At 38.2% G+C, this 14,539-nt stretch overlaps 1 protein-coding gene across 2 annotated transcripts in view; it reads right to left on the reverse strand.

Moving 5' to 3' along the window:
* The window catches only part of SPECC1L (sperm antigen with calponin homology and coiled-coil domains 1 like), a 69,240-nt gene that overhangs the window by 42,627 nt on the left and 12,074 nt on the right, over positions 1 to 14,539 (reverse strand). Inside the window, exons 2-5 of one of the 2 annotated variants that reach the window (XM_086761228.1) lie at positions 11,011 to 11,200; positions 6,200 to 6,359; positions 3,589 to 5,222; positions 2,422 to 2,629 (exon numbers count right to left, since the gene is read on the reverse strand). In XM_086761228.1, the coding sequence (XP_086617354.1) occupies positions 2,422 to 2,629; positions 3,589 to 5,222; positions 6,200 to 6,359; positions 11,011 to 11,163 (2,155 nt within the window). In that variant the 5' untranslated portion in view covers positions 11,164 to 11,200. The remainder of the gene's footprint in view (positions 1 to 2,421; positions 2,630 to 3,588; positions 5,223 to 6,199; positions 6,360 to 11,010; positions 11,201 to 14,539) is intronic. The other variant, XM_086761229.1, reaches the window with a different exon arrangement.

Here is a 14,539-nt window from a genome sequence, read left to right on the forward strand (position 1 = left end):
TAGCCTATAAGTGGTAAAGAAAACATTACAACTAGGGCGAAAGGTGGGAGGGAGAAACTAAGGTATCATCTGAATTTTGTAAGGTTGCCAGACAAAACGTATCACTGTATTCTGTAACTTTTACTAATTATAGTCAGCAGTTAGAACTTATCACTATGAAATAAAAAAATGAGTGTCAACATTCAATTGTTTAATTTCAAGAGTCTCACGGGGAAAAAAAAAAGGAAAGAAAAAAAAAAAGGAAAAAATATTTACAATATTCAGATACACACAGTGGCTTCAACACACGACATCACAATTCCCAATCAGCAACACTAAATCAAGTAATCCCGGACACAGGCAGATCCACAGTGGGCACTCTGGCAGTTTTTGTATTAGTTATGTTGGTTTGCCTTAGGCTAGGCTAGCACTGCAATTTTTTAGCATAGAAATGGCTATCGCAGTATAATCTCAACCACACAGTGTAGTGCCAGCATTACAGGTAACTTCAGAATTACCGCTTCCTTATATAAGGAAGAGGCACTGGTTACAAATATACCAAAGATCAGGCAATTTGCGTACCAATCTTGCTTTTGAGCTCATCGCTGTCAGACAATAGCTCTAAGACCCTGACATTACTCCAACTTCAGAGCCCAACATTAGCCAAATAAAAAAAAAAAGTACTAACAATTAGAAAAGTAACATCCAATTTACTTTTCCAACACTATAGGAGAAAAGGCCTAAATACGGTAATGTAAAAATTTAGTTTCCCAGCTACTGTCAAGATCCTTTTCAAATGAGATACAGCAGAGTTTAAAACTTATGCTGTCAGCTCCAGCACGGGTTTCTTTCCCCCCTCAGCCAAGGCAGCCGGCTGACGCGAGAGCTCGGCTCGCTGGCCGCGGCCGGGGCCGAGGAGCAGAGGCCACCCGCCACCTAGCGCCACGCGCCGTTTGCGGTCACCCGGCTCTTGCGGTGCCGTGCCCCCGGCCGCCTCTAGATGCCACTCTGCTGCCTGCAACCATAACCGATCCCGTCCCTAGAGCATCACCCAGCATAACCACAGTTACAATTTTCCAAACTATTCCAAGAGCGATGAGCACAAGCATCTGAAAATCAGAGCTGCCTTGTAATCAGACACTACTGAACAGACACCTAAACGTCCATTCGACCACGGTGCTGTGTTCTGGTTGAATGTATTTCTGCTAAAGGACAAAACAGTGCAACCAAAAAAGCGTTCCACCTTTTTAAGACTGCTACAAAACAACTTGGTTTTGGAACACAAAGATGAAAAAAAAAAATTGCAGAATAAAAACCTAAAGCAATTTTGTAAAGAGAAACTGTAATTGCCTTTCAAGATAAAGAAGGTTGCTTAGGAAAACCAAGCTGATAGCTGCACATCTGAAGACACTGAGCTTCAGTTGAATAAACAATTTAGCCTGCCTAAGACACTACCTTTTCTTGACAGCAGGCCAATTTAAAATCCTTTCTATGAATATTTCCCTTGCTGTTAAAGGGATTATGCTTTGTTTTTTTTTTTCTTATCTTGTTTAGTCTTTGTATACCATGAAAGAATAGCAGACACTTGAATTCTGTAAGTAGCGCTACGCAAATGCAGCTTGCCATGGAACAGTTGCCCAAGTTCTTATTTAGATGGAGACTAATTGCAGAATTCCAGCCCATGGTAGGAATGTCTGAGCAGGTCTTGGAGATCTGAGAGGGAACTAAGGCACAAAGAGCTAGACAAGTATACAGTAAACATTAGTTTCATTATAAGTCCCAACCATTTCTTCTACAGTGGCAAAAGTCAACAGATAAGGTTTTATTCTACCTTGCTTGAAGTTTGTCCGATTCACTTTTGGGTTCACAGGTCAGTTTGATGACTTGAGCAAATCCACACAGAAAGAGATACACAATACATCCATGCTGCCCAGTCAGCTCTGACATTTGTAACTTCAGAGCCTCCATTCACCCATTTCTCCACTAAAAACACCTTTCTTCAGGTGGGAAAAATAATTTGTTATACACATTCTCAAGCCACCTGATAACTCCTAATATTTGAGTACTTGAAAAAGTGAGCATTCTTAAAAAACAAACACCACCACCAAAACACTAAATCAATCATCCGGTCTCCAAAAGGCACAAGCAGCACACTATTGTTAAGTCTGAAATTATATATTTTTCTACTTTGAACACAGTATTATCAGATTTCATATTTATTCTCAATTCACAGGTCTTCATTCCCACACCAGCTGCTACTGGGACTGGAAAAGCAAGGCCAGCTTGACTTTTTCCCCCAACATATAAGGGTTCTGCAAAGCCCAGTGTGACTTGCATTCAGACATACGGAAGACAAGTGAAAATATTTTCACTGTTTCAGCATTCTGCTTCAGATGTCCTTAAATTATTATTTCTCTTAGAAGAGAAACTCCTAACACTTACTCTCCAAATCAGATATGATGAGATTGTCATGAAGTTTCACAGCACGATGCTGCTCCACTTCATCCTCCAACTCAAAGATAGTTTCTTTCATGTCACTTCTCTCGGTCTCCTTTTCATCTAGTTCTGTCCGAAGCTTTTCTAGAGTCACATTGAGATCCTCAATTTGTTTCTTGGCTTCTTCTTGGAACACTCTGTATTCATCTTCAACCTGAAAAAGAACATATCTTATAATAACTAAATAAGCTGCATTTTAAAACATACTTTTAATTTCATAACTTACATATACTTCATATACTTACAATATATTTTTGCAACCATAAAAATGTATGGGACAAGAAGTTAAGTATAAGCCTTTAAAAATGTATTGTTCTACTGCAACTATTTTTCTAAGGCAGAATTCAACTCTTTTATTCCCAAGCTGAACAGATGAGCATTCCGCAGCTACTCTTAACAGCAGTATCCTGCATTCAAGTGAAGCAACAACACCATAGTACCAAGGCTGTGATTTCATAGGCAGCTGATCCAATTTAACATCTAGCTGCCTTGGAATAGGGAGGAGCTGGTGGGGGAAACTGTTTACCCTTTCTTTCTCTTGCCACAAAAAGAAGCCTGCTCTCTTCTGTGCATCAATTTTAGTGCTTGCTGGACCTGTGAGATGATTCATCCTTAACTAAGACTCACATTTGCATGTGAGATGTGTTAGTGAGTTGAAGTAGTTCCCAGGGGAGTCTTACAAGCTATTGAACTGAATTAAAAACAAAACAAAACAAAACAAAACAGGGAAAGGAAGAGGTAGTAGACTTCTCCCTTCAGGAGCAGGGAGGCTATTTTATTCTGCCTCATGAACCTGCAACATAAGTAACAAGTATCTCAAATACTGTTTCAGTTTGGCCCTTGAAATAAGTTGTGGAGTTTAAAGACCAGTATTTTTTTAAAGGTAACGATGACAGTTACCCTGTGGCTGCATGTGTCCATATAATTTTTTAAAGGCCTCTGTCACTTGGATAACAAATGTTAAGAGAAAGAGAGAAAGTAATCAATCCTAACACTACTGCAATCTGATTAACCTAGTAATTAACCCTTTACTTCTAAAAGAACTACCATGACCAACAGTAAGTCATGGTGTATGCAGGATGTTAAAATATAACAGTTTGTTTCAAACACTACCTTAGCAATGGCATCTTGCAATCGATTGGCATCATTGCGAGTGTGCGCCAGCTCTTCTTGCAGGCTACTGGCCAACGTCTCTGCTTTTTCTTTATCCAGCCTGACGCTCTCCAGCAAATCTTGTATATCTGATTTATCTCCAGAGTTGTGTATAGAATACAACTCAGCCACTTTCTGCTTTTCATGCTCCAACTGAGCTTTCAGCCTGTTCATCTCAATCTGGTCAGTGGCTACTGTGGCTTTGTACTCCTCTAAGGTAGACGCTATCGCTGTTTTGCTTTTCTGCTCTGACTCGATAATCCGTTCCATGTGGTGATTTCGTTCTTTTAATGCCCCTATCATTTCTTGGGCCTCCTTGTTGTCTTGTTCTGCCATCTTCAAAGTGTTGCTCAAGTGCTGCTGAACACCTAACAGCTGCTCTCGCTCAAACCTAGCGTTCTCTGCAAGGTCCATGTAACGTTGCTCTAACTCCATGTAGCGACCACTTTTCATATCTTCATCAATTACATATGAAATATGATGTTCATCTAAAAGGGACCGAAAATACTCAATCTGACGACTGAAGTGTTCTAATTTGTCACTTTGCTGGCACAGAGATTCCATTAGAATTACTTTTTCCTCTCCAAGTCGTTCATTCTCACTGTTTAGCTCTTGTGTTATTTGTTGCAAATCTGCAAGCTCTTGAAGTGTGGCTTGGAGCTCTTCAGCTGTACTGTGTTGATTCTCTTCCATCTGATGTATCCGTTCTGTCAGACAAGCTACGGACACTTCACTTGCATTGCCACTGCTTCCCTTCCTAGATCTTTCTATGCTTGGTACGCCTTCAGACTCCGAAGATGACGGAGCATCTAAGGCATCATCGCTTGATGTTAGTGGCTGATAAACTTCACTGCACTCACTGTCTAAATTATCCATGGAATTACTATGTTGGTTGTCCATCAAAGTGTTCTCATCCTGACTTAACAAGTCTTCCATTGATCCAGGAGCAGAACCTTCCACTGAAGATGTCAGAGTACCACCACCATCGCTGTGGTTGCCAGCTGTAATCTCTGGGCTCAGAGACTGATAGCCAAAGAGTTTTTCAGAACTGTCCAGCCTCTGTTCCAAAGAAAACCCTAATGCATTTAGTCTGTCTTTTAACATTCGATTCTCATTCTTCAGTTGGTTGAGCTCTTCCCGGATGGCAGTGTTTTGTTCCTGTAACTGTAGCAACGTAGACTCTACATCAGTCGGCTGATGGACAACAATGGCCTCTTTTTCTTCAGATTTTTCATCACGTTCAAGTTGATCTTCATTAAGTCCCAGCTGAGCACGCATATCCCTTAATTCATTCCTCAGATGCAAGATTTCCACATCTTTAGTTTTTGCTAGTGTCAAAAGATCATTCACCTTTGCTTCCAATGCAGCTTTGTCACTGATTTGATTGTCTGATTTGGACTTGCTCATTCGAATGTCCGATTCTGGATTGGTGCGACTACGGGAGCGTTTTGCCAGTACCGTATCATTCGTCCCCTGTCCAGTCAAAGGCAGCTTTTTGCTCTGGCTTAAACGAGAACGATCGCGTATTCTTTCTCTAGAAGAGCTTGACTCTTTATTTCCAGATGAAGTGCTACGCTTAGTTGTGGAACTTGTACCTGTATGTTTTTTGAAAGTTAGGAACATTAATTTAAAATATAGTACCTATAACAGAAGACACTGTATTTTGTATCAGCAATACAGTGGTTGATTTTCTGAATCATGCTGGTAAATACATGTCATAAAATACATTTAGAGTAAACATTTATACAACCTTAATCATGAATCAGTGCAGTTATATTTTAATTGATACATGCTTTACCAAGTGCTATGCTTTACTAGTATTTTGAAAAGTTTAACATTTGCAAGTTAAACATTTAAGTTTAACATTTACAAGTTTCTTTTTTTGTCAACAGCTTCTGATAAATTGTATAAAAACTGCAGCAGTGCTACTCCTACAAGTTCACATTTGTCTCTCTTTTCAGTAGCTTGAATGCAAGCTTTTAAGTAATGAATTGCATATTATGATTCCCCAAAATGAAATTTAAGGTTTTTTGTATTTTCATTTAATTTCATAAAGATGAGGATAGATTATTACTATTTTATTCCCAGATGCTTTAAAGCTTTGCAGCCATTACTGAATTCAAAACACAGCAATGGAAGGCAAGACATATTTCCATCCATATTGATAACGCACTAAATAATTTAACTTTTCTGAAAGCTCTCTTACTTTATTTCTATAAAGCAATACAGAATGTCCAAAATGTTGACTGCAACAAGTGATGGCTAAATCTTAATGATTTAGTGCTTGTGGCATGGAAATTTTTAAACAAATTAAACAATTTTAGACAAATCCATGATTCTCTAGATTAATTACATCATTTAGTTTTAATAGTAGTTGCATAATCAGTACTGAAAAAATTAAAAGGAATACCCTCCAAAAAGGCAATTAAAAAACAGGAAAAGAGCACAGGAGTTGTTTGATTTGACCGTGGCCTTCCTGACCACTTCATTAGGCAGCCTGGATCCTGAATACATGATAGGAAAACAAAAAGCCACCCAACTACTATCTTTATGGATCAACATATCCATTCACCTGCAATAGTTTTGGGTTTACTTTCCAGACTGTTCATGGTCGTCCCTGAAGCTGAAGATGCTGTTGATACACAAGTGCTCTTCTTCGCCTTGACACCATTGGTCATTGTCACTCCACCGCCACCAGCCATCCCCGCTAAGAGGTCATCATTACTCTTAGTCTGAAAGAAAGGGAAAAAGCAGTTTTTAAAGTTGTTAAAGATTCCATCAGTTTTAGAAGTCCATATTTGACTAGCCATGTGTCTACACAAGAATGCTGAAAAGTATAAATGTACTGCGCCGTGCTGGTTGGTAAGTTGAAACTGAACTTCAATTCCTTACATATGATTGACCATAGAAAAAGAATTTTCTCTCTCTCAGACAAAACGACTAATGTTTTAATACCCAGGAGGGGGAAAAAAAAGAAAAAAGAAAAAGAAAAAAAAAGAAAAGCACAATAACACAATGCAGTGTAACACTTCTCAGTTTTGACTGAAGGTTTGCTTAAGCGTAAAAATGAAGACAGTTCTTAGATAATTAAAGCAGCAAATACTAGGAAGTTTGTATAATGTCCTTTAATAGAATATGATCAAGGGTTTTCTGGTGGAGAAGCCTACTACAAAAAGATAAAACCAAGCAACAACAGAAACCAATCCAACATTAGTAAAATATCCTTTCGAGCTCAAAATACTAATCCACAAATCACTAGACACTAAGAAAGTATGGGGAGGTGGGCGGGGAGGAAAGCCACCCTCACCATGTATCCTTGCCTTGTTTTCATGCTGTTTACCAGGTGCTCTCAGAGATGGGATATTTGTTTGATGGACGTTTTGTCTGACTTCATACGATCATTCCTGAAAATACTGTTAGCCACAAAAGCTGCCTGGAATGCAACAAGGCAGTAAGCACAGGAGTCTCAAGAACTGGATTCTCAAATAGAGAACACCTCTTTCAGAATAAAGTGAGCTCTAGAAATACTAAGTCCTTAAGCATTAATTGGCAAAATTTACAACTCTATAAAATGCAATTTTTCAAATGGAGAAACAATCAAAATATGCTAAACATCCTTTCCATCATAAAGGCAAGAAAAAAAAAAAAAACAGTTGTGTTAGCAGCATTCCTTGAGAAACTGTATTATTCAGCTGGATAACACATTTAAAGTCTCAATCAGCATCCCAGCTAAAAGGGAGAGCTTAGGACTTTACCAGTTGCTTTACATTGTGACATTCAAATTCTGCAGGTCCATAACTTCTAGCTCCCGTACATATTCATGTTAAAAACTATATGCCAGACATCACGATTCTATACACTAAGAATGAAGGTACATTGGCTACTACTGCTACTGTATGACAAACCTCCATTAATCTGCAATCTAATCAGGTTTCATATCTAAACTAATTTTGTGGGCATGGGGGTAGAGAGGGAGGGAAGCAACCTTGTGATGCAACTATCACCTAAAACACGGTGTTAGAAAAAGGCATGGAACAGTGATTTTCTATTTTGCTACTTAGTCTGCCCATCAGTCAGTGAATGTGATAGTTCAAATGGACTATTAGCTGTCAGCATTTTTACCCTGTTGAAAGAATGGGGAAATTAGATCAAGCTTTCAGACACTTATAGTACAAGTACATGTTATCAAGCCAAATAGGTCAAGATGTGACTCAGCTTGAAAGAAAAAAAAAGCTAAGTAAAATATACACTTTCTGACATTAGTCATCTCCAGTCCGTGCTGAACAAAGGAATTTAAGACAGCCATTCTTCTTCTGACTTACCCATAAACTATTTCTAGTCAGGGTTGGAAGGCACTGCCTCCTCTGCAGCCAATTAGTAAACCGTTTCTCAAAACTGTAACACTATACTCTTGGCAAAGAAAACTATTTAGCAAACCTTTGGAAAAATTACAAACCAGCAGCTCTCTTTTCTTAAGGCTCCATAATGGCAATCATTCTTGACTTTCAAAATCTAAGTATTTTTGAGGCGTATATTTTTAATGGAAGCAAAATCTATGTCCTATGTTTATTAAACAGCTTTTCCCTGAAGGAAGAACAGTTTCTCCCATTTACTGAAAACAATGTAATCCTGCTTAACATTAAAAACTCTACATTAAAATAAAAAAAGAGAAAATATTGTAACTAGAAATGGTCATCCAGACCTATTTTGATTTTCTATATTAAAAACCACTTCATAATTATACAATTCATACTCTCGTTTCCCCCACATCTGCTTTCAGTGCAATGAAACTTGAATGATCAGCTCTACAATTCATTTCATCTTAGTTTCTCAACACGTATATCTTATTTACTACACCTCATTCAAATCCCTTTATATATATATATGTATATCTAATTATTCCTGCCTGGGATTTTCTTTGATGCTTGTTGTTGCTGTATTTGAGTGCTTCAAACATCAACTTCACAACAATCTGTAATTAAGTTACTGCATTTTGCAAACAGAATACTGAAGCCTAGACACATGAATACTGAAAACATATTCTAATTTTTAATATTCAAATGTTGGTATCCAAGTCCTGGCTTTTCAGGGACACTGGATTTTGCAATCCATTTGTATGAAGTACAGCTGCCATCTAATTACAGTGGTGAGCATCAGCATGATCACAAGCTCATTAGCTAAAGAAGTAAAAAAATAACTACCCTAAAAATAAGAATATGTTGTTATTTGCAGAATAACAACAGATTTTGACAGATTAAAAATTAGAAGTGGCTGGCAGTAAACCCTCTGCTGTAATAATGTGTGTGAGGTGGTGGGGAGTGCTAAACGTTTACAAAAGTCCTGGGCAAAGCGGGAGCCAAAAACCTACAAAAAAGTAACCAACAAAAACGCTTTGAAGCAGACTGACCGACCTCTGGAACAGTGTTCAGCTGTACAGAAGGGTGGGTCTCACAGTTTCTTCCTGTGCTCATTGTCAACACACTTTGAAAACCTCACAGAAAAGGACAAATCTATAGAACAATACATAGCGAAAGAAGCCCACCCAAAGCTGAATGCTGGTCTATGGTTAAATCATGAAGGAGAGTGTAATTATAGTCCGGATTTTTTCCTAAGTAATTTTCAATTTTGCAACATTATTACTGACGGAATAAAGATCGGTATAGTACTGTAAGTGTATATTTCTACTCCTTAATAGTTGCCTTTCATTCAATATCCAACTCAAAGTCTTTGATATCTATATGCACATTTACTTTGACGACTAAATAAATTAATCAGCTGTTGCAATTGAAGTTATTTGCCAGTATCAGCAAGTCAAAAAAATGCAAACTAACTTTGTTGTATAAGTATGGAACACTCAAGGAAGATAAGAGTTGTCATTATTATTAAGCCACATAGTTGGCACAACAGCAGCTTAACAAATAGAAGACATCCATCTGTATGAATAAGATTGGCTGTAACATAAAGCTGAGGTAAGTCTTAGTAATTAAGAGAAAAATTTTCATTGTGCCTCAAACATAAAACTTACATAAATTCTAATCCTACACCCAAACATAGCCAGAAGTGTTACTAATGTAAGTAAAACTGAAAGCATACTGGGTCAAATTTCTTCAGTGTTAGATCACCTTCCTCCTTTATCTCCCTGAGAGGTACGACATAAAAAACTCTGATAAGTAAACTACAAAGGACTTTTGTTTCTGTATTCTTTGAGAGGTTTCTAGAAATACTAAGTAAGTAGTGTCAATAAGCATCAAAAGATTATTTAAAGTTAAGAAAACTGCAAGATACGTTGGGTGGCAGACAAAAGTGGAGGCACTAGTAGAAAATCTAGCTGAAACTTGGCTTGCAAGTTCATCAGCAAAAGTATTAACAGTTCTTTTAAAGAGAGAAAGGGAACACACCTTTTGACTTCAGTAATCCTGCATAGCTATTACAGAGACATCTCAACCTTTACCACTTCCTTAATTTTTGGTCTTTATTTGCCAGTTATTTAAATGGCCTAGCTGGCTTCTTGTAGGTGACAGTGGTTCAGGTCCCACCTGCAGACACCAGCCCTTTTCCTTGTTCTGTCCATGTGCTCCAGGGCAGCAGCAGCAGTGCAGCAGCTCTGCATGCTGGGCTGCAGGAAGGCAGAAGGAGGTGGGCCCAGCCATGTTTCCACACCAGGAGAGGGAGGCAGACCAGGCAGGCTCATACCATCCATCCAACCCAGATGTGTTTGCTTCCAGATGAGAGCTCCACACCAGCATACCTCAGTATGTCTTATTTTTCTTGGTTGTTGAAAACCATATATGCTCCTAGATCTACTGCCCTGTTTTGCTAATATAAGAGAAAAGCTCTACCTTTGAACTTGTTCTAGGAGCAAGAATCAACTTGTGAAAATTCAGCTCAAGCAGAAATTCAGCTTCACAGAAAGCAAAGGCCAAAACAGCTAGAAGAATGCAGCTGCACTGACCTGACACGGATCACTGATATCAAAAAGTTTCTCATGTTAGATACCTCATTAGTTCTTTTTTTCAGAAGTCATAAATAGTTCTTATCAAGTCCCATTAGTCACTGACGCACCATTCAGGCATAACACATGACACTACCAATAACATTCATAAGAACACAACTTCCACTCTGCTTCTTTTGCAGAATAGCCAAGTTCTGCAAAATATATTGCTTTCCATCACATCACACATAACAACATGAAAAATACCGCACGAATGCCACACAGGGTCCTATTACCCTGCCCAGTGCTCTGTAACTCTCCAAATTCCCTTCAGTTATTCATGTAACAAACCTCTAGTCTAAGTTGCATTAAAGACATGCCTTAAAATTCTACTCTTTTTAAAGCCTTATTGTAAAAAATATAAATAATCAGAACATTCTATTGGTTATTACCTTTAGAAGAGATGCTGATCCCCCGGTTTTCGAGAGTTTTGTTACTGCAGACACTGAGGAGCCGTTTTCCGGCTTGGCTTTTTCAGTTGTTTGAGTTTTATTTACTCCAGGCACTTTGGGCACTGAGCCAACACTCCTGCTTGCTTTCTTCATTCTGGGCTGTCTGTTTATGATGCATTTACAAACAAATCTACAAGCAGAAAGAAAGAAATTTGAAATGTAAAATAAAAATGAACAGCAAATGTCTTTTTTTATAACGCTCTACTTAAGACCAGCAGTTCAGAATAGCAGTAAAGACCACAAATTAGAGCCAAACAGAACGCATGTGACTGACCAATGTTTTTTGCTTTTTTTAAAAAGGAATTTTTACCAAGAACTATGTACTTCCTACAGCTCCATTCCTAATTACATTTTTTTTTCCAGTTCTCTTTCCACAAATAGCCCTGAACCAAGGATATTTTATAACTGACCCGAGTTCACTTGTTAGCAAGCAAAAGAAAGGCTTATTAGGGCAGCAACATTCTTTATTTCTGACTGTGGGAAGGAAAACACTGTGGGAGTATTCAGGCAACAGCCTGACTACCAACAACACTGGATCTGAGAAAAGATTACCACCAGCTTGGTAACTAAAGTACTGAGAGAGTAACAGCAGTTGCAGAGAAGAAAGTACTTCATAAAAATTAAAAGAAGTTGAAAAATTCAGATTCCCTGAAAGCACTTATTATTAAAAATCACATAAATAAACACATGGGATTTTACAAAAATTAATAATAGTCATACGATTAAGAGGGGAATCTCTGAGAAGAAACCAGAAGTATTCCTAATTTCATGGTCTGCAGTCGGGACACATCAGCATCTTTACCTTGCCTTCAAGTTTTCTCAAACAGTAGACAACTGTCAATACTGTCATTCCAAACACGAGCAAAGAAATGAAACCTCAGAAAACAAAGCTGACATTACTCAAACCCGGAGCAGCTGCAGCTGAGCCAAACACTGCAGTTATCCCAAGAACTGCTAATTCCAGAAGACAACATAAGAAAGGTTAGACTAGCCAACAGCCAGAATTTCAATCACAGACTACCAGAAAGACTAGAGACATTGGGATCATCTTCCCTCTTGCAAGAGCGAGACAATTGACAGCTGTTTTCTTCATCTTCCCTGAGTCAGAAGACATACGATGGAAGATTAAGAGGAGGAAACTTCCAACTCCCCTTTCAGTCTTACAGATTCTGAGTGGAAGTAGGTGATCAGGTTTATCTGAGCCCAATATCCTGTGGCTGATTAGAAACATGAAACACATCTAGTTGTTTCCATCTCTTAAAAAGTGAAGCGTTTCAAAGGCACAAAAAGCAGACTCATGATTGAGTGCATCAGACGTGCGACACAAAATCACAGTGATCAGGAGTACTACTCATTTCAGCTAACAAAATTAACACCATACACTCACACACTCTCCTTCCTCCCCATCACTACCTCAGCTGCATACAAGTATATTTCAAGCCTGACTTTGATAGAAGTCAGTAAAATTCCAGGAGTTTTGCCTCCTCAGACCCCTAAGTGCTGTTAAAAGAAACAACAGGAAGTTTCATTTTAAGACACTGAAGATATTTGTTTATAGCTTCCAGATTCCTTTTAGCTCTGAAAACTGGCATGAACAGACACAGAAAACTTTGTTTGCTGTTGCAGTTTCATCACCAGAATGTCAAAAATGCACTGGTCCTGCCGTACAGCTACTACTAACCACAACGTATTCACAAAAGATTAAATAACTGAGAGATAATTTGAAATAAGACACTCCTAAGAAAACCAAAACCCAAACGAGAAAAGCCTCATGAAGGTACTATGTTTGCTGCACACACATAATTTTAAGTGGTACAACTGCCTACTAGACTCCAGAAGCAGATGCTAATATTTACACGTAGGCCCAAGTTGCCACACTTTCTTTCTTGCCTTTTTCATGTTTACGAGTTGAACACTTACTGGCACTTTTGATGTTATTAAATTGAAAACTAAAATTGAAAAGGCCAAAGAGGATAGAGCTGTTTAGTAAAACTGGCACTACTACTATCGAATTTGCTGTTCTACAGATTATATTAAAAATGTTGCCCATAGCATGCTTTAGAAATAATCACATTTTCAGTGCACAGCTTGTTGTGAAGCTGACTGCATTTAAAAAAATTACCTCAAAGAAAAAACTATACTCTTGCAACAAAGCCAGTAAATCAGAACCCCAGCTTTTCGACAGCTCATAGAGCTAGAAAAGCAGTGCTATAATGAAGGTGAGGGTACTGGCAACAATATGGCTATCATACCTGTGGGCAGAGCTTGACAGCCTTGGCTGGCGATCTGCATTAAGCAGTAGCTCCAGCTGGCCTGCAGACACCCGGCAATGGCCATTTGCAACACACATTTATCAAGCCTACACAGTACTTCCATCACGCCTGACACCTCCTACAACATGCCACACACACATCGCACACATGATCTTTGCATGCACAGCAAAAGATCAATACATTCGGGATCTGCTTATTATAGCAAGCAATACAGTAACATAAGCCATTGGATGTACAATCTCAAAAACAAACACAGGCTAAGATTTGCTTTTACAGTACAAACCGTTTATACTTTTATAAATATATCACAGAGGCCATCAGTGACAAAAGATTGTGTAAAGTCAAGTGTTTCTCATCCGTAACAGATTTTTTTTTAAATGCATGTTTTAGAAGTGTTCCTGAAAACACTGAACAGTATTTGCTTCAAGAACAGCAACTGCATAGCAAAGTGATGTAAGTAAGTGAAACTAACCAAAGTAACTAAGCATAATCCTCATGTTTCATCACAGCATTACTTTAAAAGATCCATAAATTTGACATTGAAAAACACTATTTGTGATTTACTGAAACTCAAAGGTAGAAACTTCAAAGATACTTAAGGGACAGGGAGGGGTAGGTACCGCTGTTGCTGGTTTTCTTCCAGGGGAACTAAGCTCTGGTAGTTACTTTCTTACTGAAAAAAGACTGTGTAATTATAGTTTAAAAACTGATAAAAAGATACAAATGAGTCCAACTTAACTTAAATAAGGACAAGACATTAATTAGCCTTAGAGGTTCTAAAACCAGCTGCTCACTCAGGCTCCTAAAGTGAATTTATGACCTCTCGGTGCCCATTCCTCCCCTCCTGCCTTCTCCAGAAAGGAAAAAGAGGATGGGATTTCAACATTGAAAACAGAAGACATCAATACTGTTGAACTGTAAGTGAAAAAAGCCCTACTTCACCCAGTTTCTCAAAAGGCAGATATTACAGATAAAGACTAACTTTATGTTTTCAAAGAGTAACACCACATTCCTTAGGAAGGCTCAGTATTAGGAACCAACAATAAATCTGTCTCTGCCCAACACTTAAATTTTAAAATAAGAAATAAAATGCTCACTAGCCAAATGAAAGTTTCTGAAGATTAACACACAATATTAATAATTGAAATGAAAGCTAAAATATTATTACACTATTGTTTTAAAAAGCAAATACTGCA

Source organism: Chlamydotis macqueenii, chromosome 17, assembly GCF_036417535.1.
Source record: "Chlamydotis macqueenii isolate bChlMac1 chromosome 17, bChlMac1.mat, whole genome shotgun sequence".
Lineage (NCBI taxonomy): Eukaryota > Metazoa > Chordata > Aves > Otidiformes > Otididae > Chlamydotis > Chlamydotis macqueenii.